We start from the raw sequence: 26,197 nt of genomic DNA on the forward strand, positions 1-26,197 counted from the left end.
CAGTACCTTATCTTTTAGAACCATGGGGGGGGGGGGGGGGGGGGGGGTGTTTTACAATGGGTTGTGCTTGTGTGTACTGTAACTGTTTTCAATAGGGCTTTGGAGCGTGATGTCACGGGGGTGGGCGTGGAAAGGATTTTGGCCCGATCCGCCATTTTGGGGGTCTAAGTAAGGAGCGAAAGCATAGCCATGGTTCGTACTTGCTGTGTGGTCGGCTGCAATGTTCGATCTTACGACCGGCACGGGAATAAGTTTGGATTGTCTTTTTATGCTTTCCCAACCTGGAAGCAACATGAAGGAGCTCATGTATCGGATATTACCAAACGAAGGCGTCTAGCCTGGATAGAAGCCGTGAGACGAGCTGATATCAAGTTCTGTTACGTCTCCAGATATATCAGCTGGTGTGCTCAAGACATTTTCATTCCGGTAAGTTCTAAATATGTTCACATCACACTTTATAGCTGAATAATATCATCGTTGGTGGTCTCGGAAGTTATAGAAATTGCGATCAAACATAGAATGGAGTGACTTGATTGGTTGATGTAAAGACAATAAATGAAATGAGACAGGAAGGACACAAATTGGCGTTAATAATTTACCCGATTATCAATGTGTTAATTTGCATGTACTTTACAATTATGGGCATATAATATGATAACGATATTTTAGCAGTTCAATGATAAATGTGTAACATTAATTATGGTGGGGGGTGGAAAATGGCTATTTCACTCGATGCACTCCAGCTGACTTACTTTGACGACGTACTCAGAGTTTGGCGGCTTGAAAATAGCCAAATCTTGCACCCAGCCATTTGTAAATTGGATGTGCGCCTCCAGTGACTTGTAATTACGAAACTGGTTCGCTGTGTAAGCGCTTACTCCACAAACAAGATACGTGAAGATATCAGGGTAGGACAGTGGCGGTAAGTCGTCTGGGTCTTTACTCCACTGTCGTATTTCATATGGGTCCAGATTTGCGATGCACTCTATTTTTTTTCCAAGTACCGCTGCTTCGCCTCTGGACGCAATCGGTCTCTATACCGTCCGTTTTCTTTTGAGCTGCTTTTAAACATGTTTCTTGTCGTCGTTGTTCCAACACAGTGTGTTTGTTTTGATTCGTAGACCCCGAAAATGGAGCTGCGCTCCCACAATGCATTGCGGCGTGACGTCAACTCCAAAGCCCTATACAAGGCGGCAAGTGGAGGCCGGGGTTGAAGGGGTCTGACCGAGGGCAGAGGGGCTGCTCTGAGATCATTCCCTTGCGCAAGTAAAATCGCTGTTGGTCTTGCTTCCTTGTCGTTAACAGGAATAAGTTTCTAAACCAGCGGGGCCTGTGGAAGCGCAGACCCAACAGATGCCATTTATTTTCCTACGTGGCTCCATTTCGACCCCTCTGATAAAACGAATGACTGTTAAAAGTTCGATGTGGCAAGGCTACGATAAAGTCATGCTTCTACACATGAAACTAAACTGATCAAGTGTCACTCAATCAAAAATAAATTAATATAAAAAGCAGTATTTGTCGTTAACATCTGCAAAGTACGAAAATGCTTTTAAATGTAATATAAAACGAAGGTTAATGATGATTGTTTTACTTTTACTTATATCCGGAGATGTGCAACCAAATCCTGGACCTGAATTGAAAAGTGTCCAGACCCCTGCCGATTTTAAATCTCAGCCAGGGTTAAAATGTGTTCATCTAAATGTACGCAGCTTATTACACAAGATGGACTTGGTCAGAATTTGGGCGAAATCGACAAACGCGGATATTGTGATTATCTCCGAAACTTGGTTGTCCAAATCTATTACAGATGATGACATCAACATAACGGGATACAATCTTTATCGCACAGATAGGCCTAGGAAAGGTGGAGGCGTAGCAATTTATGTTAAATCAAGATATGAAGTATCCATTGTTTTATCTTTATCTATTCCTAAACAAATGGAATTCTTGGCTTTGGATATTAAAATAGTAAAGTCTCTTTCTATAACAGTTGTTGGGTGCTATAGGCCTCCGTCTGCTGTAAAGGAAACTTTATTATCTCTAAAGCATCTTCTGTCCAAATTAAAATATAACAAACTTCTATTGGCCGGAGACTTGAACTGGGACTGGCTGAATATAGCTTCTGATGAATTTAAATCCTTCTGTGACTCTGTTAATCTTAGCCAGTTGGTCAACCTACCTACAAGGCCAAATATAAAGAGTCCTGACAAATCTACTTTGATTGACCTAATTCTAACAAATGTCCCTCATAAGTTTCTGTCTCTAGGTGTGTTTTGTAATGATTTAAGTGATCATTGTGTAGTTGCTACCAGTAGGAACACTAAAATCCCTAAATGTAAACCGCGTATCATTTGTAAAAGAAATTTTAAAATATTTAATGAGCAAGCGTTTCATTATGACTTGTCTATGGTAAATTGGGAAAACTTGAGTCTGATACCAGACATCCATCTGGCTTGGGCTTATTTTAAAGAAATTTTTATGAAGATTTTAAATAAGCATGCACCTGCCAAAAAATTTACCCATATGGAAAAGATATATATAAATCTTATAAAGTTTGTATCTGTCTTGTGTGAAACTTGTATGAAAAGCATACAAGAGTGAAAACAGATATAAGATCCCTTGAAAAATTATATAATGAAACTTGTATGTTTTGGATACTTACTAAAACAATGTATGAAAGTAATGCGAAAGTGGCCACTTTCATGAGTAAATCATGTAAGCCTTATATGATTTACTCATGAAAGTGGCCACTTTCATGAGTAATCACATATAAGTTTTTACTATTTCTTTTCCGTATGGGTAGGGTCAAGGGACGGGAGAACCCTTGGTTTTCATCGGAATTATCAGAGTCCATCCATCAGCGTAACGTGGCATGGGCAAAAGCTAGGAAAAACGATTCCCTGACTGACTGGTTAGACTTCAGGAAATTAAGAAACAAATGCACGACACTTATCAAGAAGGCTAAGTCAGAATATTATTTATCTGTTACTACAGAAAACCTCAATAACCCTCAGAAATTTTGGAAAGTAATTAAGTCCTTATCTATAAATAAAATATCACAGGCTCTTCCAAAATTCATTTTAAAAGATTCTGTCCCAGTTTATGACAGAACTGAGGTCTTAAACAGCTTTAACAAGCACTTTGTAGCTACTGGTTTTTTATTTAACTCTGTTGGAGCAGCCCCCATGATTCCCTGCACAGAACCCCAAACATATATTGGGGAGCTTTTTGATTTTTCTCCTTTTTCTGTCCAGGAAGTGCATAAAGCTCTTAAAGCCTTAGATCACAGGAAACCCCCAGGGCCAGACTTAATAGAGCCCTATTTTCTGAAAATAGCAGCTGATTACATTGCACAACCTCTTACGATCCTTTTTAATCTTTCAATCCAAAATAAAGAAATTCCACTTGTTTGGAAGTCTGCTTTTGTTACGCCAATATTAAAAGGAGGCGACCCGGCCATTTTGACTAATTACAGGCCAATATCAAACTTGTGTGTTTTGGCGAAAGTCCTTGAGTCTCTCGTCAGTGAGCAATTAAAAGAGTTCTTGTACTCTAATGAAGTTCTTTCAAAACTACAATCTGGGTTCAGAAAACAGCATAGTGCTGTCACGGCTGCCACAAAAGTGATAAATGACATACTTGTTGCTCTTGATAAAAAACAGCACTGTGCTTCTCTCTTTATTGACCTGTCAAAAGCTTTCGACACTGTGGATCACGCCATTTTAAAGCATAGGCTTCTTTCTTTGGGGCTGTCTAGACATGTTGTCTCCTGGTTTACTAATTATTTGAGTGACAGGACTCAATGCATTAAATGTGAAAATCTGTGCTCAGAACTTTTGAATATTCACACTGGGGTGCCACAGGGTTCAATTTTAGGACCTCTGCTGTTCATCATGTATATAAATGATTTGGGACAAAATGTGTCCAATGCTAGTATGCATTTTTATGCTGATGACACAGTTATTTATTCCTTTGGCTCAAACTTTGAAAAGGCAATAGAATCGTTGCAGAAAGCTTTTGACGTGGTTCAGCACACACTTCTGGAGCTGAAATTGGTTCTCAATGCTGAAAAGACAAAGCTAATGTTGTTTTCAAACATGAAGAGATTTCCTCAAACTGTCCCCTTGGTGTCCACTCTTGAGGGAAACCTCATAGAAGTGGTGCATATGTATAAATATCTTGGCTTTTTAATTGATGATTCTCTGACCTTTAAATCTCACATAGACAATCTTGTGAAAAAACTCAAACTAAAATTGGGATTTTTCTTTCGAAACAAATTTTGCTTTTCTTTTGAGACAAAAAAGCGTCTTGTAAATGCTACATTTTTATCTGTTTTAGATTATGGTGATCTGCTGTACATGAATGCTTCCGCCCAGTGTCTTCATAAGATTGACTCAGTTTATCATGCCTCCTTACGGTTTATTACAAACTGTAGGGCCTTGACCCATTGTTGTGATCTGTACGCTCGAGTGGGATGGCCTTCGTTGTCCTCCAGGAGGTTTGCTCACTGGTGCATCTTTATTTATAAGGCCCTGCTTGGACAAATGCCCACCTACATTTGCGATCTGCTCACACGGAGAAGTACTGTTTCTTACAGCCTGCGTTCAAGCGATCTTTTATTGCTCAATGTTCCATTTGCCAGAACTGAACTGGGAAAGAGGGCTTTTACTTATGCTGCCCCTTTCACATGGAACATGATGCAAAAAGACTGGAAGATAGCAGATCTTGTTTCATTAAATGCTTTTAAGTCCAGATTGAGAGAGCCAGAGAAAAATGTTTTTAAAATGTAATTGTTATTTATAATATGTATGTAACTTTGTAATTTCAACGTGTTGTCGCCTCTTGGCCAGGACTCCCTTGCAAAAGAGGTTTTTAATCTCAATGGGACTTTTCCTGGTTAAATAAAGGTTAATAATAATAATAATAATAAATATGCTTTTAAAAATTACATAAAAAGACCATTTAGAATTTGGATGACAGTAAATATGTTTTAATGTTTTCTTCAGTATTACAATAAGGTTTAAATAAACAGCAATTTCCTGTTTTACAAGCCAATGTTTTTTTGATCCATCCATCCACCCCAACCTCCTCCCAACGTTCCCAAAACAGAAAAGCATAAATGTGTGTGTTCTGATACTGTAGGAGACGACTGTTGATGTGAATTCCTCTTTTATAAATAAAACTAAACTGAACTGAAATGATTCTTAATAATTTTTTTCGTTGTCAATTAATTAACTGCAAAGTTCCAAAAGTTAAAGAAAGAACGGCAAAATGTGAATTTTACAAAACATTTGGCGATTATCAGTAGCTCTGCAGGATTTTCCCATCATGCTTTGTCCCATTGGGTGTGGCTCTGTAGTGGTTTCAGTTCAGTTCTGGGATGAAACAGAGATCTGTTGTGTGTTATGTCTGGAGGGGTCTCTGCAGGTCACATGATGAATGTTATGTAGTGGGGACAGATGAGACTGAGGGTGGAGGTTATGGGTCAGGGGTTGGGCACTGAAGGACAAGATGTAGGTACGCTCTCCTTCCACATTGAGCACATCTATGATTTACACTCACAGGAGGTGAATCTGAGCATCACATTCACTCTGCACAGGAACAATAAAGCTGTGTGGGCACAATGCAGTCATCATTTATTCATTTTCACATCACGCTCGATGGAAAACTGCACATGAAAAGCATGATTCTTTTACGAGCCTTCCAGCTGCTTTAGATCTCTTAATGTACGATATAGAAACCTAGTAGTTCTGACCTGAGGGTGAAAACAGGATTCTAAACTGCAGCAGGTTTGAGCTTCATGTCTGACAAACAGCTCGAAGCACAAAATGTAATAAAGGCCAGAATGAAACAGAGAACAAGTGAAGAGTTTACCTCAGAACACTGACAAAAACCTGAAATAAATACAATAAGCAGATAAAGATTTAGTCGTGTGCATGAACAGAAAATATTTCACTGTTTTTGTGACACTCACCACAAAGTTAACAGTTATGCTTGTTTGTAATATGTGTAAATGGTGGTTTGGGGTCCGTAGGATGTTAGAGGCAAGATCAGGCTTAAGTTTCTTCTTGCTTAATTTTTACACCCAAATCAGGGAGTCCTACTCCAGAGGCTCCCAAAGTGTGGGGCCCGCCCCCTGGGGGGGCAGAGCCATTGCGGGGGGGCATGAAAAGGAAAAAAAAAAAGAAAGACGAAAAAAAGAGCGCTTGGACACTGCTAGCATCATGGACAGGTTTTTGACGGGGCTCCCACACAAACGCAGAGCAGGAGATGAAGCATCGCTGAATATGTTTCCAAACCAACTTCATTCTAAGCCAAAGACTAGAAAATATGGTGAAGCAAATCTGCCCTTTGGCTTCACCTGCACAGGTGCTGAGGTAGGTCTCCCTGCAGGATTAGTTTCCCCTTCTTCAGGAGCAGCGCTGGGCTCTTCAAATCACGGACAAACAGGATCCCACATTCTTGATTTTTAGTTCACAAACACTTGTTGTAATGACTAACTGCTCCTGACATGTTGGAGATGTTTGCTCTTTATACAGTAAAGTTACAGCAGGATACAAATAACATCAGGCTGATCCTGCCACGATTTCTTTCCCCGGTTCAAATCACGGACAAACAGGATCCCACAGCTGTTTATGTTTTTGAACCCATTTTGCACAGAGAGACATTTTTTGAGAAATGTATTGATGCAATGTTGAATATTATTACACAGGAAAAAAACAACTACCGTAATTCCCGGACTACAGAGCGCACCTGATTAAAAGCTGCATGCTCTAATTTTAGAAAGAAAATCATCTTGTACTTGTACAGGCCGCACCGGATTTTAAGCCGTATGCGTTTCGCTCGTAATATGAGATATTTACACAGAAATATTACACGTGAGGATTTTTAACGTTTAATTTAATCCGTAAGGTAACATAAACATGGTAACATACAAAAATACATACTGCAAATGCTCTTTTTCCTCAAACAGCGCCTGTAACACGGCTACCTGTAAGTACACGTACGTATCAGTAACACACAAATTACGTTGCTTATGTTTTTTTTTTACAAACAACAAACAACTACTTATCAATTTTATTGGTCTACTGTTACCAGGCAAAATGTTTTTGGCCGCATGAAAAAAAAAGGCTTTAGCCGCACGTCAGTATAAGCCGCAGTGTTCACAGTGTGGGAAAAAAGTAGCGGTTTATGACCCGAAAACTACGGTACACGTTAAATAATCACACAAAGAGTTTTCTTGTAAAACAAAGGGGGGCCTAACAAAAAACGTTTGGGAGCCACTGTCCTACTCAGTGCGTCCTTGGTTCTGCTGGAAGTCTCTTCCTGTTAAAAGAGAGTTCTGTCTCCCCACTTTTGCCAAGTGCTGCTCGTCTGGGATTGTCTAATTGCTTTGGGGTGAATAAAAAGTGATATATATGATATTGATGGTGCCACCATGGCATTGTATATTGGTTAATCCTCTTGTTAAGTTTTAAGCTGAGTCTCAGACACGGTGAGCAGAGGGTGGTTTTGACCCTGAAACAGAGGAACAAACATTCCCTGCTTTATCGTCCTCCTGGACACTAACAATAACCTCAGTTTACTCAACAAAGGAGCCGTGGGCTGTTATCTTACAGACTTCTATAAAAACACACTTTCAGCGCTTAGTTTTAAATATCTGTCTACAACTGGAAGTCGTTGTGCACCCAGAGGAGTCGCCCCCTGCTGACCATCAAAAAGAATGCAGGTTTAAAACACTGATGAGAGTTTTGTAGGGTGACTTTAAAGAAGGTGATTTATGTTAGAAGACAAAGCTGTTTTGTCCTTCCCCTCAACCTCCAATCAGTCAGGACATCTTAGTTCTGCAGAGATCTCTTCCTGTTCAAAGGAAGTGCTGCTCATCTGGGACTGTTTGACTGTTGCTTTACTTTGCAATATAAATTACCTTGAGATGACTGACGCTGCATAAATAAAACTGAATTGACATGATTTCTTAAAATAATTTTATTTTGCTTTGTGTTGCTTTCTCAAGACTATAAATGTAACACAATCCAACAGTAATGTGTCTGACCACAAGTAGCTCTGCCTAAAGAAGCAGTCAAACAGAACAAAAACAAAACAAGCACAGTTTTAATTGAGTTTATATCCACGATCACAGACAGGCTTTAGAGCCGCAGGATGCCTCAGTTCTTCTGACCTCCAGCTGTTGTCAGTGTGTAATGAAATTGGTTTGCAGCTGGAAATCAGCACAATGAGGAAAAGAGTCACGTCTGACAGACGTCTCCATTTTTCTGAGCTAAAAGACTCCTATCACAGCCAGATCTCCTTCAGATATTATCGCTAAACATCCTGTCAACCAATCACGTCCTCCTGTCAGCGCGCAGGCAGCGCATGGACTCAGATTAGACCATTTGATGTAGCTCATATAGATAAAGCAGATGCCTGTCTGCATGTGCTGCTTCAGCTAATTACACATGGCGCTAATTAGAGTTGAATCAAGGAGGAGGCAAAAAAAGAGAAAAATGACAATCGCTGCTTTTACTGCTGTGATCTTAATGATATTACACAACATTTACTGATGAAACTGCTTTGAACTGTCGGTTGGTGCCACCTTGTAATAATGCGTCAGGACAGCCACCACACTGCTAATGGGTGGCTAACGTTGCAGCTCTGGTGTGTCTAACAGGTCAGCTTCCCTCCTCTCTGGCGACCACCATCAAACAGAAACAAGAATCTTTATTCTTAGACAAATTTTGAGTCGCGCCATCAATCTGAGAAGTGTTTCCACTGTTATGATGCTGCATCACATCAGTACTAACCCTTAAAAATAACCACAGCACAGACTTCAAAATGAAAAATGGCCACAGGAAACTGGACTGAAAGCAAAATCTAACTGAACAAAAAAAGACTCTTTTAACTTAAATAAAACTTCCTGTCGGGTGTCGGGTGCAGGTCCAAGAGGCCTTTTTGTACACTTCTGCATGTTACATACGTGTACTGAAGCTCATACAGTGGGGCAAAAAAGTATTTAGTCAGCCACCGATTGTGCAAGTTCCCCCACTTAAAATGATGACAGAGGTCAGTAATTTGCACCAGAGGTACACTTCAACTGTGAGAGACAGAATGTGAAAAAAAAATCCTTGAATTCACATGGTAGGATTTGTAAAGAATTTATTGGTAAATCAGGGTGGAAAATAAGTATTTGGTCACCTCAAACAAGGAAAATCTCTGGCTCTCACAGACCTGTAACGTCTTCTGTAAGAAGCTTTTCTGTCCCCCACTCGTTACCTGTATGAATGGCACCTGTTTGAACTCATCATCTGTATAAAAGACACCTGTCCACAGCCTCAAACAGTCAGACTCCAAACGCCGCCATGGCCAAGACCAAAGAGCTTTCGAAGGACACCAGGAAAAGTATTGTAGACCTGCACCAGACTGGGAAGAGTGAATCTACAATAGGCAAGCAGCTTGGTGTGAACAAATCAACTGTGGGAGCAATCATCAGAAAATGGAAGACATACAAGACCACTGATAATCTCCCTCGATCTGGGGCTCCACGCAAGATCTCATCCCGTGGGGTCAAAATGATCATGAGAACGGTGAGCAAAGATCCCAGAACCACACGGGGGGACCTGGTGAATGACCTGCAGAGAGCTGGGACCAAAGTAACAAAGGTCACCATCAGTAACACACTACAACGGCAGAGAATCAAATCCCGCAGTGCCAGACGTGTTCCGCTGCTGAAGCCAGTGCATGTCCAGGCCCGTCTGAAGTTTGCCAGAGAGCACATGGATGATACAGCAGAGGATTGGGAGAATGTCATGTGGTCAGATGAAACCAAAGTAGAACTTTTTGGTATAAACTCAACTCGTCGTGTTTGGAGGAAGAAGAATACTGAGTTGCATCCCAAGAACACCATACCTACTGTGAAGCATGGGTGTGGAAACATCATGCTATGGGGCTGTTTTTCTGCCAAGGGGACAGGACGACTGATCCGTGTTAAGGACAGAATGAATGGGGCCATGTATCGTGAGATTTTGAGCCAAAACCTCCTTCCATCAGTGAGAACTTTGAAGATGAAACGAGGCTGGGTCTTCCAACATGACAATGATCCAAAACACACCGCCCGGGCAACAAAGGAGTGGCTCCGTAAGAAGCATTTGAAAGTCCTGGAGTGGCCTAGCCAGTCTCCAGACCTCAACCCCATAGAAAATCTGTGGCGGGAGTTGAAAGTCCGTGTTGCTCGGCGACAGCCCCAAAACATCACTGCTCTCGAGAAGATCTGCATGGAGGAATGGGCCAAAATACCAGCTACTGTGTGTGCAAACCTGGTAAAGACCTATAGTAAACGTTTGACCTCTGTTATTGCCAACAAAGGTTATGTTACAAAGTATTGAGTTGTATTTTTGTTATTGACCAAATACTTATTTTCCACCCTAATTTACGAATAAATTCTTTACAAATCCTACCATGTGGATTCATGGATTTTTTTTTTTTTCACATTCTGTCTCTCACAGTTGAAGTGTACCTCTGGTGCAAATTACTGACCTCTGTCATCATTTTAAGTGGGGGAACTTGCACAATCGGTGGCTGACTAAATACTTTTTTGCCCCACTGTACGTGTAGGTGCTTTGTCGGAGTTGTGTCGGGGATGTCATGCAGCTACACATTGCATCTCATGAGTTCTTGAGGACGCTGATGCCCTCAGAAAGCAAACCTGTGAAAATAACAACGGAGCAGATCCAACAAGGCCTTCACACTCAGTCCCGATAACACAGTAAAGAGCTTAATAAGTAAAAAGGACATGCTGTACTATGTGGAAGTGTACTAACAGAAGTATCTAAACTGGGACCTGGTGGCAGTCTGAGAGTGATTCGAGTGTACGAAGGCTTTAAAGTGCAGAGCGCAGAGTTGCTGTAATCAGCCTCAGAGGCTCCTGGTGTGCCTCACTCTGCCAGCAGAACATGTTTTATGTTTTATCCAACAGCTGCTGAGACTTTTCAGTCTGAACGATCGGATCGACGCATTTTACAATCACGACACAAACATTTTAGATTTGATTCTTCTACTCTGCTGTTACATTAATTAGTGAACATTTCATGGTTTATTTAAAGTCACTTTTCCCACCCAAAAGCTTCAAAGTCCATCAGAATCTCTTTCTCAGGACCAGAGGACAACAGGCGCACCGTTAACGTCCTACAACATGTGCCCACACGTGGAGTAACGGGGACGCTGATAATCCTCTTCTATTCACTCTCAGTCGACCAATTTATGGAGACAAAACAAAGAGAGGGGGGAACGTGACCACCCCCTTTCATGCAAGTCCCTGCCTAATTAATTTATCTGTGCTCAGCAAGCAGGCCAACGGCAGCGTGGGCGGATCCAGAGGAAACACGACAAACGATCGACTTCTGACAGTGAAGCGGCCTCGCTCCCACAGCTCTCCTCTATCTGCTGCTGTCCAGCAGCTACGTGTGTGATGTTGTAAACATCAGCATCTAAAGCGGGCATTTCCACGCTTTCAGTGAGACGCACACGCAGCCTCACCCTCAGTGTGTCACTGCAGAGAAACTCAGCTTTCAGGTGTCCGCTCCCACTTTCCTTTTTCTTTGGTCTAAAATATTTACAATTAAATCCTGTCTGAAGGGAAGCAAATAAATGATCCTGTATAGGAGACACAGAGAGTTTGTGGTTTCTTCTTTTGTCTCTGTATGTTGGTGAAAGGCGATGTGCTGGTGGCTGCAGTTGGAGGCCACAGCAGCTCCAGTGAATGGACTGATATCCCCATCTTACTGTTGTTCCTGTAGCATCATTATTCATTTTGCTCAGTGATTTATGAGGATTGTAATCACGCATATTCTCTGTTCTCATGGTCATACATGTACACTGTGCTGGTGCTTTGTTACAATGAACAGGAACAGTTTTTAATGTTTTCGTTTTGCCTTCTCTGCCCCAGGATAAGCCCAGTTCTTGTGATTGAAGCTAAAAGCCTGGGGACTGAGCAAAGCTCTGATTGGCTGAAAGAAGATATTGGTTTGTCTTCTGTCTGCATTCTGTTTTAGCAACAGGTTGACATCTGCAAACCCATTTGAGTTTGGGTTTGTGGTCACATTAGATAAGATGAGATAAAATTATGATTTCATGTAACGATACAGCTAATAATACAGCTTTGTGTCAGAACTAGTCGTTCTGGTTGGACTCTGAACAAAAGTTCATGACATTAGAGAACGTGGTGGAAGAAGATTTCTGGTGAGTTGGGTCCACGGTTCTGTTTCAGTTCCTCTCCAATGCTGATGTGAGTTCAGGCATCAGCTGAGCCCTCAGGTGAGCTCGTTACTTCCAGCTGTGTGAGGCTGAAGAGTGAGGTTAACTCTCTCTCACACACACGCACACAAACACACACATGAGAGAACAGCAGGGCTGCAAGATTGTGAACAATGTCAGCAGGTGTGTTAGGAGAACATACGGGTGTGTTGTGAACTAGCAGCAGCCATGTTAAATTAGCAGCAAAAACCAAAACTGGTTTTGGAGAAAGATATAAATGTGTTATTTCCACTGTTGGAGCCTCAAGTGGACGTTCGAGGAACTGCAGGTTTTTGCTCTTTGCTCTAAACTTTTCGTGGTTCTAAGTCACCACCAGGCTTTTCTGTGAAGGTCAGTCCAAGAAAAAAAAAGTTCTCAGGGCTGCAGTTGCCTTTCTTTGTTCCACCAAACAGCCACTGCTCCGGTCACGCTGATATACTCCTAGGATGGGTCTCGAACCCATAACCACTGATTTAGGAGGACAGTTAGAGGCGCTGCCTCAGTGATGGCCGAGTGGTTAAGGCGTGGGACTTGAAATCCAACCGGGTTTCCCCGCGCAGCTCAGAAGCCTGCTCGCACCGGATGGGAAGGTTTAGAAGGAAAAGACTGAAGTCTGTAAACTGACCAGATCCCGTGACGGTGAAAGGTGTAAACAGTTAGCACATGTGTGAATCTCAGTGACCAGCGGGAGAAGCGGGCGATCCTTCACTAACAGAAATCTGACCTGCTGAACTCTTTTTGTCGTGTGGCCAAATGTGTTTCACAGTAATGTCACGCACTGATTTTGGTGTAACTACACTTGACTGATGTGCGCAGCAGAAAGAGAGAGAGGGTGAGAGAGTGGAGGGGGTGAGAGAGGTACAGTCTCAGCGGCAGCACGGCTCTGCGCTCCGAGTGTGGATGTTAGAAAAGAGGGAAGGACTCCGAGACACACACACAGAGAGGAGCGCTACCGGTGGACGTGAGTGTGCTCGCGGGCTGCGGAGCGTCTCTCCGGTCAGCTGTGAATGGGATTACGGCGGCTCCTCCGGGACTGCAGGAGGAACCATGCGGCCGCAGAGCTGCCCGCTGCCCTCAGCACTGCTCCCGCTGCTGCTCGGGCTCTGCAGCGGCACAAGTTTCCCAACTAACATCAACATAGGTGAGTGAGCCCCGAGAACCCGGGTCTGACCAGCCCGACCCCCACATATTCAGATCATTCATATCATGATTCACGCGTGGACGCCTGGACCCGAGTGCTTGCGCTCCTCCAGACTGTCTCGAACGTTCCTGCTGTGACTTTGTGTCGATGTGCTTCTGTGATCGGGACTCCCTTACTTACACTAAGTTAGGGTTTATATTTCCACGCGAGGACAGGCGCTTTTTGTGTCTGCAGCACTTTAATATCGCTGCAAAACGCAGGGCATCTTTACCACTGTGACGCGAGGCGGAGGTTGTTCACGGTGATTCTCAGCGGCGGGAAGATTATGGAGATCAGCACCGCGGACAGAGTCACAGACTCAACAACCAACAACTGAGTTGATTCAAACATGGCTCAAAAATCGTTAAATATGAGAATCATTGAGGGAAAATGGGGATACCGGCTTCAGCACCACGGACAGAACTACTACATACGAACAATAGTGGACCAGCATGAGCACCAGAGTCACGGCGGGTGTGACTGATTGTTTTTATGGCCTTAAATTAAATATAGTTAAAACGTTGCCATGACTGGGGGGGTCACAGAGACACAGACAGAGCTTATTACAGGCTTATTTTAGGACAAAGGACAGAGTCACAGTAGCTTAATGTGCTTTATGATTCATATGGTTTCTGCCATACACATTTCAGAATCAGCATTTATGGGGTCAGAAAGTCAGACGGTAATATTCAGCACCATGGACAGAATCATGAAAGAACATTGTCTGTTTTTATGGACAAATTCCTAAATTTAAATTTACAATTGAAATAAGAGAATCAGAACTTTAGAGGGAGAGAGCGATAAAGACATGGGCTGGAATTCAGGAGCCGGAGAGAGAGACAGGCCACAGCATGGCTAACATCACTTAAGAACGCAAAGTGTTTTTTAAAGAGAAGTATGGTTATTATATTAATCCATAGGGATTAGAAGAATTAACACCATGAACAGAGCCATATAGGGCTACCATTTCTCATGTCAATAAACATGATCAGGACATCCCAGTAGTAAGTCCCAGACTCTAATCCCCTCAGCTAGCCCCGAGGCTACATGTACACAACAGGATTTTCCATATTGAGCTATTAATTTATGAGCCAGTCACCTCTGAACCTGATCAGCTGTTTAGTCTGCTTGTTGCTGAGATGCGTGAAGATGTCCGTTTGCGGAGCGGGTGGATTCATTTTCTCTCAGAGGACTGATCATTTAATGATTGCAGCTCTAATGCCACACATTAGCGTATTAACTGTGTTTTTATTGTACGATGGTGTGTTATGATAATCCTGACTTTGCCTGTTTGATGGTTCTTATAATTTCCTCTGAGACATCCCGGCCGATGGGACTGTCAGAGAGGAGCCTGCAATCTTTCTTTGGAATGACTTTATCACATTTTTATCATATTTCTAAATTTAACTGTATCTTTTCATTAATCTGAAGTATTTCCTGAGGCTTTAGTGATTTCCTTCAGCTCTGTGTTAAACCGCAGTCTGCTCGGGTCACTTTACAGTTTTACTGTCAAGTCTAAATACTTGTGCTTTGCTGTTATATCACTAGATGGAGTTATTGATGATTTATTCTCCTTTTAAATGTACCTTTTTTTCCATCATTATATAATATTAAAAACTGAGAAAAGAGCTTATGATTTGTGTCCTAATGGTTCAACTGTTATTATTTAGCTGGTTGTAAAACACTCTGTGCCTCTCATGTAGGCTCACATAGATGGTGTGGTTCTCTTGCTCAAAGTCACTTTCATTTAGGGACAGATGGAGTCAACCCTGCCATTACTCAACATCTTGCACTATGAGACTCTACATATAGAGCTCTAACGCTAATTCAGTCGGGACCACTACAGAGCAGACCCCAGGTCAGTGACAGCAAAGTTGAGACTAATTAAATGGGATGCAAAGCAGCTTACAGACGTTCAGATGTTTAAATAATGCATACCAAATAAGATTAAACAGGGGTCACTGATTCATTTCTTATAAGGGGCTAAACTGCAAGCCCAGTGATGGAAGCAATGCAATGCAAGTAAAAGTGGTCATACTTTAGTATATACCTATTCATCCCCTGGGGGAGTAAAAATCCAGCTTTACTAAGTAAAAGTAGAGGTTAGGGTTAGTGCCTTTTAATCAGAATCCCCACTTTTATTAGATGCGTTGGGTTCAGATTTGGATTGAGGAGGTTTTGCAGGATTTCTTGCTGTGGGAGCACAGAGTTGGACACTGGCTCTTGCTGCTTCTCAGATACATATTTAGCTTGAACAAGAAAATCTGGGAGAGATCATCCTGATGTTCTCAAATAATATCACAACTGGATCCAAGGACTCAGGTGATGCAGAGTGTGGAGGAAGCTTCAGGCTTGGTGGTTAAATGCGCTATCCTGTTAGCAAGGCTGCAGCTGCTTCAAATGGAATTACTAGAGTTATTTTAATCAGTGATTCATTCAAGTTATTGATCAAATTAAAATATATAACCTGCAAAAGTGCCCAGTGATTAAAACTGTTAACATCTGATATTAGTGATGCATAAAGCTCCAGAAAAAGGAAAAAAATACCAACATGCGGTTATAACAAAGTCGTACAAGAGTGAATATTCTGCATCCTTAGGACTTTAGTTATGTAACTTACATTTCTATGCTACCATTTTCATGCAGCGAGCTCAAGTAAAGCAGGGGCTCAGTATTGTTTTCTGCCCTCAGTCCTGATGTCAGTAAACAGACGTTCAGCGGGAGTTTATGAAGCGGGGACTCCTCTGCCTCCTCGTCTATTCCCATGTCGAGCCTCGACTGGTCGGCTCACACTCAGCGATGTGTGGATGAGGCAGCTGTGGGCTGTAGCGCGTGTTATGCTGCCAAAATGAAGTTTAAATGTGATTCATCAGGCCGCTGGTCCAGATTCCCGCTGTGGCTTCCACTCAGGTGGGATGCTCATTTGGCATCAAGTTGAACTAACCTTCATTTTACTGGAATAAAATCCCTCCTGCAGCGTGACCCTGCACGCCCAACCAGAGCGCCTCGGCACTCCTGCACGTCTTTATAGCTTCAGTCACAGCAGATGGATTGCTTCCAGCCCTCATTTCTCTGAGGAATAAATCATAAATGATTCTAATAAAATTTCACAAACTGTCTAGGGATTGCAGATTTTATTCTAGGTCAAATATACACAACAAACTCTATCATTAACAAAACCTTTATCCGAGCATAGTGCCTCATTCAGGTTTTGCAAAGGAGACTTCAAGTTATATAAAGTTTAAAGATGGAGACATGGAGTACACAGATGCAGAAATGAAGAAATTAATTTATTCTATTATTATTGTATTCATGGGCAAACATATTGTGACCCCAGTTGACTGAAAAAAGTCCAGTTAAGTCATGTGACTGAACATGCTTCAGTGATAAGTGACGAATGGAGGGAATTTGACTTCTGTCTGTCATGTTGACCCAGAATTTTCAGTTTCTTATGTTTCTGGTATTCTTCTGTATTATGATTTATGTCTGATTCTTTAGTTATCCTGCTTTGATTATTATTATAAGTCTACGTTTCAGTTTATTCTGGTTTAGGGTTTAGTTCTTAAGTTTTGTTCTTATGCCCTCGTGTTTAGTTTAGGTTTAGTTCTGTGCTTCGTCTTCTCTGCCCGTGTGTTCCCTCTGTGTAAAGTCCATGTTTAGTCTGTCTTTGTGAATTGTTTCCTGTTTTATTTTGAAGGGTTATGTCTGATGTCAGTGTTTCTAGCTTCGCTCCCCCTGTCTCGTTAGGTCTCATTCCTCCCGGCTGTGTTCCCCTGCTGTCTCTAATTTCTTGATGACCTCCTTAGTGTGTTTAAGCCCCATGTTTCTTTGTGCCAGTGTTGTGTTGTACCATCAGATTTTGCCTGTGTGTCCAGTTTGTGGGTTTTCCCAGTTAGGTTTCTGTTTTGTTTTCTGCCAGCAATAAAGCTGTGGTTTTTGAGTTGCACTCAGTCTCTGAGTCCTGCATTTGGATCCTCACCTCCGCCTGCCCGCACACAGAGCCCTGACACTGTCATAGAAATCCAAACAAAGACGAGAGCTGGAGTTCCACTGGATCAGGAAGGAAAATGAGAAACTGCAAAGGTTGTATGTTCCTTTAAGACAGGGGTGTCGGACTCCAGGCCTCGAGGGCCGGTGTCCTGCAGGTTTTAGATCTCACCTTGGGTCAACACACCTGAATCACATGATTAGTTCGTTACCAGGCCTCTGGAGAACTGCAGGAGCTAATTTAGCCATTTAAATCAGCTGTGATGGTTCAAGGACACATCTAAAACCTGCAGGGACACTGGCCCTCGAGGCCTGGAGGTGCCCACCCCGCTTTAAGAAGTACTCCAACCTTCACAATGAAGTAAAATTTTGCAACAAACTGCTCAAAACTCATTGAGCTCATTTTGTAGTCCATCTGGATATCATAGTTCTGACAGAGGAGCCTGGGGTAAGTGCCGTCACATTCTCTGAGCTTCTCTTTACTTGCGACCTATTAAATACTCTTTCACAGCTTTTCTTCCCTTCACGAAATCTTCCATTGAGTTCAAGCACTGTTTGTGTATTAACTGATGCCTTAGTAGTGTGGCTAGAAATGATATTTGTGTGTGTGTGTGTGTGTGTGTGTACTGAGATTTTTATTTTGAAACTGTAAACAGCAAAAATGTCCCATTTTGTGTTTGCGTTCCTCCTGGCTGATGTGCTTGATGTGGGATTTAAATATTTCCTGTGGTGTCATGACTCCTGTTATGTGATATTGTTACTTTTATCCCTATTTATGATTATCTTTTCACTGTTTTTATGCATTTAAATGTGCAGTGTGTTCATTGGGCAGAAACTTTGCTTTGGCTGAGCTGGGTTAGCTGCACTGGAGCATTCATACAAGTGAAAATGTCTCCTCATGTTTCCTGTTGCGTACATGAGAAACCATCTTTTTTGAAGGTCATGTAAAATATATGACAAGCAGCTGTAACCGGTGTGTTCCTGCGTTGTCTGACACTGAAAGGTAAAAGAAAGAAAGACCTCCAACTTGCCCGCTCCAGCTCCTACAACCAAATGTAAACCGTAAGGAAGAGGGTTAGCTCAACCCACCACAACTTCCAAGCTAACAAAAATGATCTATTCATGATAGCATTAACTGTGCCTATAACACATGTGGCACACGCATACTACACATTTACAGTATCTACCAAAGATGGGCACAGTGATGACAATAACTGAACTAAAACACAATCAGAAACATCAGGGTGGCTAAATATACATTATGTGTGTTGTACAGTGTTGGGAAAGAAATGACCCCAACCTCTCCCACAGGGGAACTGTGGAAAAGGGGAGGGGCCAAAGGGGTACCCCGTATTTATAGGGTTGCACCAAAGAAGGAGAAGGGGCTCTAACTGATAATGAACATAACTACAGGCTTGAAGGTCCTAAAAGTCAGGTATGATAGGAGGGGTTTGGGGTCTAGAACACATTTTGTGTAATTATAACATTATGTAATTTATGACCTGGTTACACAGACATGGAGGCGGTTGGAAGGTGATGAATCATAACAGCTGTCTTGTATTAAAAAGTTATTGTAAAGTTTGAATATCTTCGTGTTCTCCTAAGGTAATAATGACTAAATATAATACTGACTTGTATAACTACCAGTTTAAAAAAACAGTAACTGGGTAGGACACAAAGAAAAAGTCTCCAAAATGCTTGACTGGGTTAAATGAATAACACAGTCAAACTTCAGAGACAGTGTGTCCAGTTGGGAAGCATAAACTGTGAATCCGTTTCACCTGCTTTACAGATGAAAGTGGCAGCAGGTGCGCTGGACAAACCCCAAATAAAGGGAATGGTCTTGCAGGTGCTGACCACAGACTGCTGCGCTCTGCTCATCCCTCCTGGCTGCTTTTTTTTTTTTTTTTTTTCTTTCCGTTCATGTCTTTGTCACTGCTGGTGGAATGAGACGGTACCTGCAGCTCATTCAGGCTGGATCTAGGCACGGGTTCATCTCCTCCAGGATGGCACATCCATATCGACCAGCACATTCTCAGGAGTGTGATGGGTCATTAAAAACAGAACTGGACGGAGCCTTATTTGCTCCTGTGTGAGGAAGAACAAAGTGAGCTTCTGTGCTCGTCTCTGACCGAACTGTCAGATCCAGAATCCACAAGGGGCCGGCGTCCTGCAGTGAGACAGACACCGTGCAGCTGGATTAATGTCCTGTTGGTGTCTCTGCAGTGTAATGGGTGCTTCCTGTCTGGACACATTGATATCTGCGAAGTTCAGCTGACTTTGTGTTATACTGCAATGATCGGGAAAAAAAACACCTTCTCTCTGAGTGTGAACCTCAGATGTGAGTTATCAGGACGTTTGGAATAAAAATCATAATGATGGCCACAGTGAAGCTGCTGACTTTCATCCAGGAGTGTATTCCACTCTCTTACTCTGTCCCTGATAATTTGAACCTCTGACTACATTTGTCATGGCCGACACATTCGGACCATCACAGTTAGACTCAGGGGAAAACTCCATGGCTCATATTCGATGATTACATCGATAGTAATGACAGAAATCTTTGTGTCCATCAGCCTGCAGATTTGAGCACACAGCTGCCACATTCTGCTGAGCTTCCCACAGACATCCACACTGCTGAAGGTCACAAGTACTGAGAGAAAAATCTCTTTTCTTCCTACTCAAGTTTAAGGCAACTCTTAATAATCTCCAGCACTTTATGGGGAAAGTTTGATTCCTACAGGACAAGCTTGTCTCTACTTAATGTGTAAATTTTCACAGCAAGGACAGGACAGTACTTATCAGTGCTCATGTCTATTTTAGGGGGCCTTGGCTGAAACAAACTGATCAACAATTTCAAATGTGAATACAAAGTGATGACCCGCACCGTGCTTTGTTGGAAAAACTAATATACAGTAGGAGTGTGAAAAGTATGAATTTTTTGTGCTCCATATCGCCCCCCTCTGGTGACTGAAATCCCACTTACTCAATAATAAAAATGGCATCAAATTGTGGAGATGCTGAACTGAATTTGTGCTTATCATAAACTTTTATTTCCCCACATTTATTTTTATGTGATGATCTAAGAAGCTCTGTAAAAATCTCAATATGTTTCTGTTGAGGAAACCATGGCGATGCTAATTTCTGCACTGACTGGCTAAATAAAGATGAAGGAGAAGCTCGATGCAGAAGAAAGATGGTTTCCTTCCTTTTTCTTTAACTGCAGAAAATTTGTGCCTAAATGTCACCAAACAGCAGCAGAAAATCAACCATAACTGCGAAAAAAGCTGGAAACTGAAACTTTTTATTAAACTGCTTTATTCAAAGATCTGTTTGTGTGGAGACAGAGAGGACAGAGCAATTTTTACTTTCCTGCTGAGAAGAAGAGTCGTGAAAGCTTCACCACAAAAAGAAAGAAAAACATAAATTAACATTTGAATCGAGGAATTTGGAGCGCCCTGCTGTGCAGTCATATGAAAGCATCTCTTCCTCCTTCAGCACAGAAAACAGAAGAGGGTCAGTCAGTCGGAGTTTAAGTGTTTGGATAATTTCCACGTGACCCTAGAAACCATTATGCTGAGAGGGTATGAGTGCCGTAAAATGGCTCCAGTAAGAGCAGAGAAAAGAGGCTTTTAACAGCAATTACAGCAAAGCGGGCACTCGTCATTATTAGTGACAATGGTAAACTCTGTGTGAGCAGCCAGCTCACGGGCAGCACAATCAAGCATCTCAAAGTTTCTTAACTTTACTCCCATTTCTTATTTTAGGGTAAAGTTGGAGTTTGAGGTGCTCAGGAGCAGTGAGTGTGAATACACTTACATGCAAGTATGAAAACACACAGTTCAGCTCCACTTTTCTTTTATTGGGGACATGAAAGCGAAATTGGAAGAAATCTTCTTTGCTATTGTTAGCATGGCTGCTCTATCACGACTATATGGACATCAAATTAAGAACAGCAAGCTGGAGGAGAGAGAAGCTGGGAGTTTATTCATTTCCACCCAGCATGAAGACAAGGAGCCACATTTAACCTCATTTACAGACAACAGAGAATGAAACCTGACCCTGATTAGCGGCCTTAAGTAGACTAATATGAGCTGAACACGTGAAAATGTTTCACTTCATAGGAACTGAGGAATTTTGGCCTTAAACAGGACAAAGGTTCCAAGTTCAGACAGGAGTGAGGCATGGCTGCTGACTGCTGTTTCTGGCTATCAGCAGCAGGAAGTGGCATCCACATTGACCACTTTATAGACAAAATCTTTAGATGGTTGAGTAACTAAAGCTCCACACTGAAAAAAAGTGGTTAGACATATTTTAAATAACAGTCCTTTAAGGCGAAACAGGAGAAGCCCCACAATTACATCATTTAGTTCCAATTGGGTTTTTTTTTTAAGGCATTTCTATATGAGTAAGAGAAGCTAGCTTAACAGTAGACTCATGAGCTTCATTAGCTCCCTGCTAAAGGTGCAGATGACTTGCAGGCAATGTTCCCTCTAAGCTACGCGCATGCGCAATCGCGCACTGCTGGCACGTCTCTGCGCACAGAAAATCTAACCTGAATTGAAACTAAAACAAATACGTTAACAATTCTGTTTTGCAGTTTAAGTTAGTAAGTGACCGGAAACTGGCTGCTCCACCCAATGATGCGATTCACATTCGTATATACGCAGCTAATCAACGTCGTTTACGGGAAAGACTAACATGCTTTAATTGTGCTAAACAGCTCCACATGAATAACTAGCACGAGCTAATTAGCACAATGTTACGTCATGGACATTATTATAAAATTTTTGCTTTGCGGAGAAACGTTTTTCCTGCAATAATCCAGAACACACCATTAGCTTTTCTGCAGAGGGAAGCAGGGCGATGCGTTGACCCTTGATTTCCTTTTCTTTTGACTTTTTGAGGTTTAATTTAAAGTTTTACTGAGTGTGACACAGAGCTGCTTTTATAAACTCTGTTTGCATTTATACTCTAAGAACAGCATAAAGTGGGGGCGCTCTTCAGGGCGGTCCTATAAAGCACAATCACTATGAACAGCTCAATAAAGATTTCACTCTTGTATCTGATTTCATGTTAAATCAAACGGCGTCAGCTCTTACTGTAAAGCACACCGGTGTTTTTGGGCTTGTGGGTGAGCGGTCGTTTCTCTCTCTGGGGCTTTCCTGTCCTTTGTGCTTTGGGACACTGAAGAACACCCTCTGTGTGTCTCTGTGTGTTTGTCAACAGGAGGCCTTTTCCCCGGTGACTCCCATGAGTACGAGGTGTTTCGTTTCGCCCTGGCACAAAACCAGGACATCCCCAAGCTGGTGCCACAGGTGGACATGGTGGACACGAGCAGCAGTTTCGCCATGACCTACGCCTGTAAGTTCATAGACCGATGGCGCTCTGGGGTGGGCCAGAGGGTGACTCTTTGTTGGTGTTTGGGGTATTTTACCACATTTTTAACTGAGCTTTTTAATTCTGGTATAAACAGCATTTTGTGCACCTGTGCTTCAGCAGTTAGTTTCCATGGAGCGTTTCTACTTGATTTAATTTCATTTTACAAAGCGGTTCAGGTGCCATGCTCATCTTTTAGATATCTGAATTGATATGAATGAATGCAAGCAGGAGGACCTGGTGCATAAATCTTTGAAACAAAGCATCTCCGGCTGTGCTTTTTTTTCCTTTTCTTTGTGCACTCATATCCCAGATTCCAAAACGCAGCGGGGCATAGAGGATGTTTACCTCACACTGGTGCAGTTGGATCAGATCAAAGTTGAGTTTTGCTCAACAGTTTTGGGATGGAACTGGCTGCTACTGGTCCGGTGGATTTGGAGGTCACTCTGCTTTGCTGAAATGTAGCAACAACACGGTTTATTAACTCTACAAACAGTCTGATGTTTCCTTTCTCTGTAATGAAATTATCAGCGCTCACTGTGGAGTACTTTTATTATTTCATAACAGCAGACAGAAAGGAGTGGCTTCGCTCAGAGTTTGCTCAACATTTATGAGTGAAGCCGTCATTAAAGCATCATCCAGCTCAGCCTGTGGTGATCAGCGTGAACTCATCAAGGAAACAATTACAAGAAAAATAAGAACCATCTGCAGAACTCGGAGACATTTGCAACAATCAGAAAGCTTGTTTATATGAAAATGTAAAATGTACCTTCATAACTTATGACCTGTGTGCTCCAGTCCCCTGACTTTGATGTACTTATTTTCGGCTATATGTGGATGTAAAAATGTAGTTTATCTGTCAGGTTACACGTGCCCAAACAACTGGCAGAGCTCATATTTGAATAACACTGCAGCTGTTTCATCATCGGCTTACTCCGCACGGTCTCTTACCACAAAGTGCTCCAAACATCTGAATCACATTCCTCCCACGACGTCAGACATGCCGCTGGTGTCCTGCAGCACCGATGCTTCTGCTGCGGCATTATTAGATCCGGAGAGAAGAATGTCTCAACTTCTCCGAGGTTTCAGCACTTCTTAATGTTGGTGTGTGGAGTTGCAGGCTGACAGGAGACGTTCTACATGTATGAAGTAATAGAGCGATTGTTGTGACAGTGGAGTGCGCTGCATTCGAGGGCTCGCTTTCAGGAACCAAACAAACAGTCTCTGCAGCTGATGCTGCTCCGGCTTCATTCACTGGAACTGAGAAAGTGTCAAAAAAGACATGAAGAACATTACTGGAGATCTTGATCAGAGAGCCAATGATGAGTTAGAAAATAATGGAAAAAGTCCAGGAGTATAAAAGAGTTTTTACAATAACTTTAGCATTTTTAAGATAAGATCAAATAACCTTTTTTAGTCCCACACGTTCAAAATTTTTTGGTCACATGCTAAATCTATTTAACACTTTAAAGTCAAGAGTTTATATGAGTTTCTGAGACTTCTACATCATCACTGTATATTTTAGCGATGTTAAAATTTGGTGTTTGGTGATTTGCCCTCTTAACTTCACCAAAGGACAAATAGAATTTGAATTTTAAGGGCTGAAAACAGATTTCGGGTCAGTTTAACTGCCCCGCTGCTTTGCTTTGACCGCAGTTACAAGGCAGCAAATTGTGCCATAGTTCTATTTCCAGACTTTTTATTTTGGAAGGTTTGAAATGATTTTTAAAGACAGGATTTTGCAGCAAATACATGTTTAAGACTTCAGTGTCAAATTCAGCAAAGCAAATTTCCTGCCGGTTATTTTTGGGTCTTGATGATATAACACATGGTTTTTGTAGCTACTGAATGTGCGCTTTTGCTCGGATGCTTTTGTGCATTGTTAGTGTATCATTTGGCTCTCTGTGGTGCTTGTCTGACTGGGTTTTTTGAAGGGTTAGCCTGCCGTCCGCTGCACTCACCGTCATGGGTCAGTGCATCATTCTCCCGTCATCCAGACTTCATTCAGCAGACCTGGGATTTACAGGGTAAACACAAGTACATGGAGCCTGGCTTCAAAAGGGCACGTTGCGGCAGTAAATGGACGCAGACCATGGGGAGCTTGCCACTAAATGGACTCTGGCTCCGGGGAGCGTTCTGTACAGTGCAGCAGGTTTAGACAATAATGTGCTGACCTGTTTCATTCTGCCCCAAAACACTGAATTTACCACCTGAATGTTCAGCTGCTGCTACAATGAATCAGTTCAACCTCAGACACGAGGCTTCATGTGTGACATGAGCTGTTTAAAGAGCTACAGTACGAGTGCTTAATCACACTGAGTACAGACCACAGCACATGTCATCACTTAACATCATTAGACAACAGAGGTCATTACAACTTATTTAAACTGAGTATTTCACATACATCACTCTGGAACTCAACTCTTTAAATTAAGAAATCAACCTAGCAACACTTTATCCTTCAGTATTTAGCATTAAAAACAGAGTTTAGTTGTCCTGAAAAAAGTGATAATGTTGGTACTCGTCAGAAAGGTGATGCTACTCAAAACACTTGGTCCAGTAAGTTTTTGGGCCAACGCAGTAAATAATAGAAAAACACAAATACAACAATTTGTGGTCATTTATTTAGAAAAATGTGACTAGTAGCTATGATTCTTATTTAACATGGACATAAACGTATTTATTGTATGCTTTAAACCGATGAGTTGCTCAGGTATATTTGGGGAGTCATTTAAACATTTTAAAAATCTTGTTTTTATGACAACAGTATGATTAATTTACAATTGGATAAACAAACTTTTAAGCCTCAGTCTCGACCAAAGGGATGAATTCTTATTCTTGTTATACTTCTTTGAAGTCCGCTGTCTGAGGTTTATTTGTAGCTGATGTTTTCTAATTAAAGTATCTGCAGATGAGTCTGCGCAGTCAAGAAAATAGGCAGTCTACACGGATCCTTGTTCGCCATGTGGTGGTATAAGTTAGACCCCAGCAAACCTCAGCAGGGTCACAGACATGAAAAGTATCCTCAAGACTTTATGTCTGAAATTTGAGTTGTTGCTAAATTAGCTAAATTACACATGCTAATCAGCAATAGGTAAAAGACTACCGACCACAATTTCTTCAACGATGAGTTAGTACAACCAGCTGCACAGAAAGCTCCACCATTTGTCAGATAACTGCATTAGAAAAACTGCAAAAGGCATCAACAACACAAACATGATCCAGAGATCCAATTCAGTGACTCCAATTAGTAGACAGCTAGCAACTGCAGTCATCTGTGTTGCAATCCATCCATCAGTCTAAGAGGCCACGCCCCTAGTAATGCAAACTTGAAAATTCATCATTATCCAAGTATTTGAGTTA

General features: G+C 41.9%; 1 protein-coding gene across 7 annotated transcripts in view; it reads left to right on the plus strand.

The window, feature by feature from the left end:
* Window positions 1-13,064: 13,064 nt before the first annotated feature.
* LOC101470434 (glutamate receptor 1) overlaps window positions 13,065-26,197 on the plus strand; it is a 114,187-nt gene continuing 101,054 nt past the window's right edge. For 3 of the 7 annotated variants that reach the window (XR_013100650.1, XM_076889455.1, XM_076889456.1), the window contains exons 1-2: window positions 13,065-13,429; window positions 22,685-22,819. Coding sequence is in view for 6 of the 7 variants with exons in the window: in XM_076889455.1 (XP_076745570.1) it covers window positions 13,189-13,429; window positions 22,685-22,819 (376 nt within the window). In the remaining variant the exon portion in view is untranslated. Of the gene's footprint in view, window positions 13,430-17,748; window positions 17,904-22,684; window positions 22,820-26,197 lie in introns of those variants that run through there. The other 4 variants (XM_076889454.1, XM_076889459.1, XM_076889453.1 and 1 more) reach the window with 4 other exon arrangements.

Source organism: Maylandia zebra, linkage group LG10 (assembly GCF_041146795.1).
Source record: "Maylandia zebra isolate NMK-2024a linkage group LG10, Mzebra_GT3a, whole genome shotgun sequence".
NCBI lineage: Eukaryota > Metazoa > Chordata > Actinopteri > Cichliformes > Cichlidae > Maylandia > Maylandia zebra.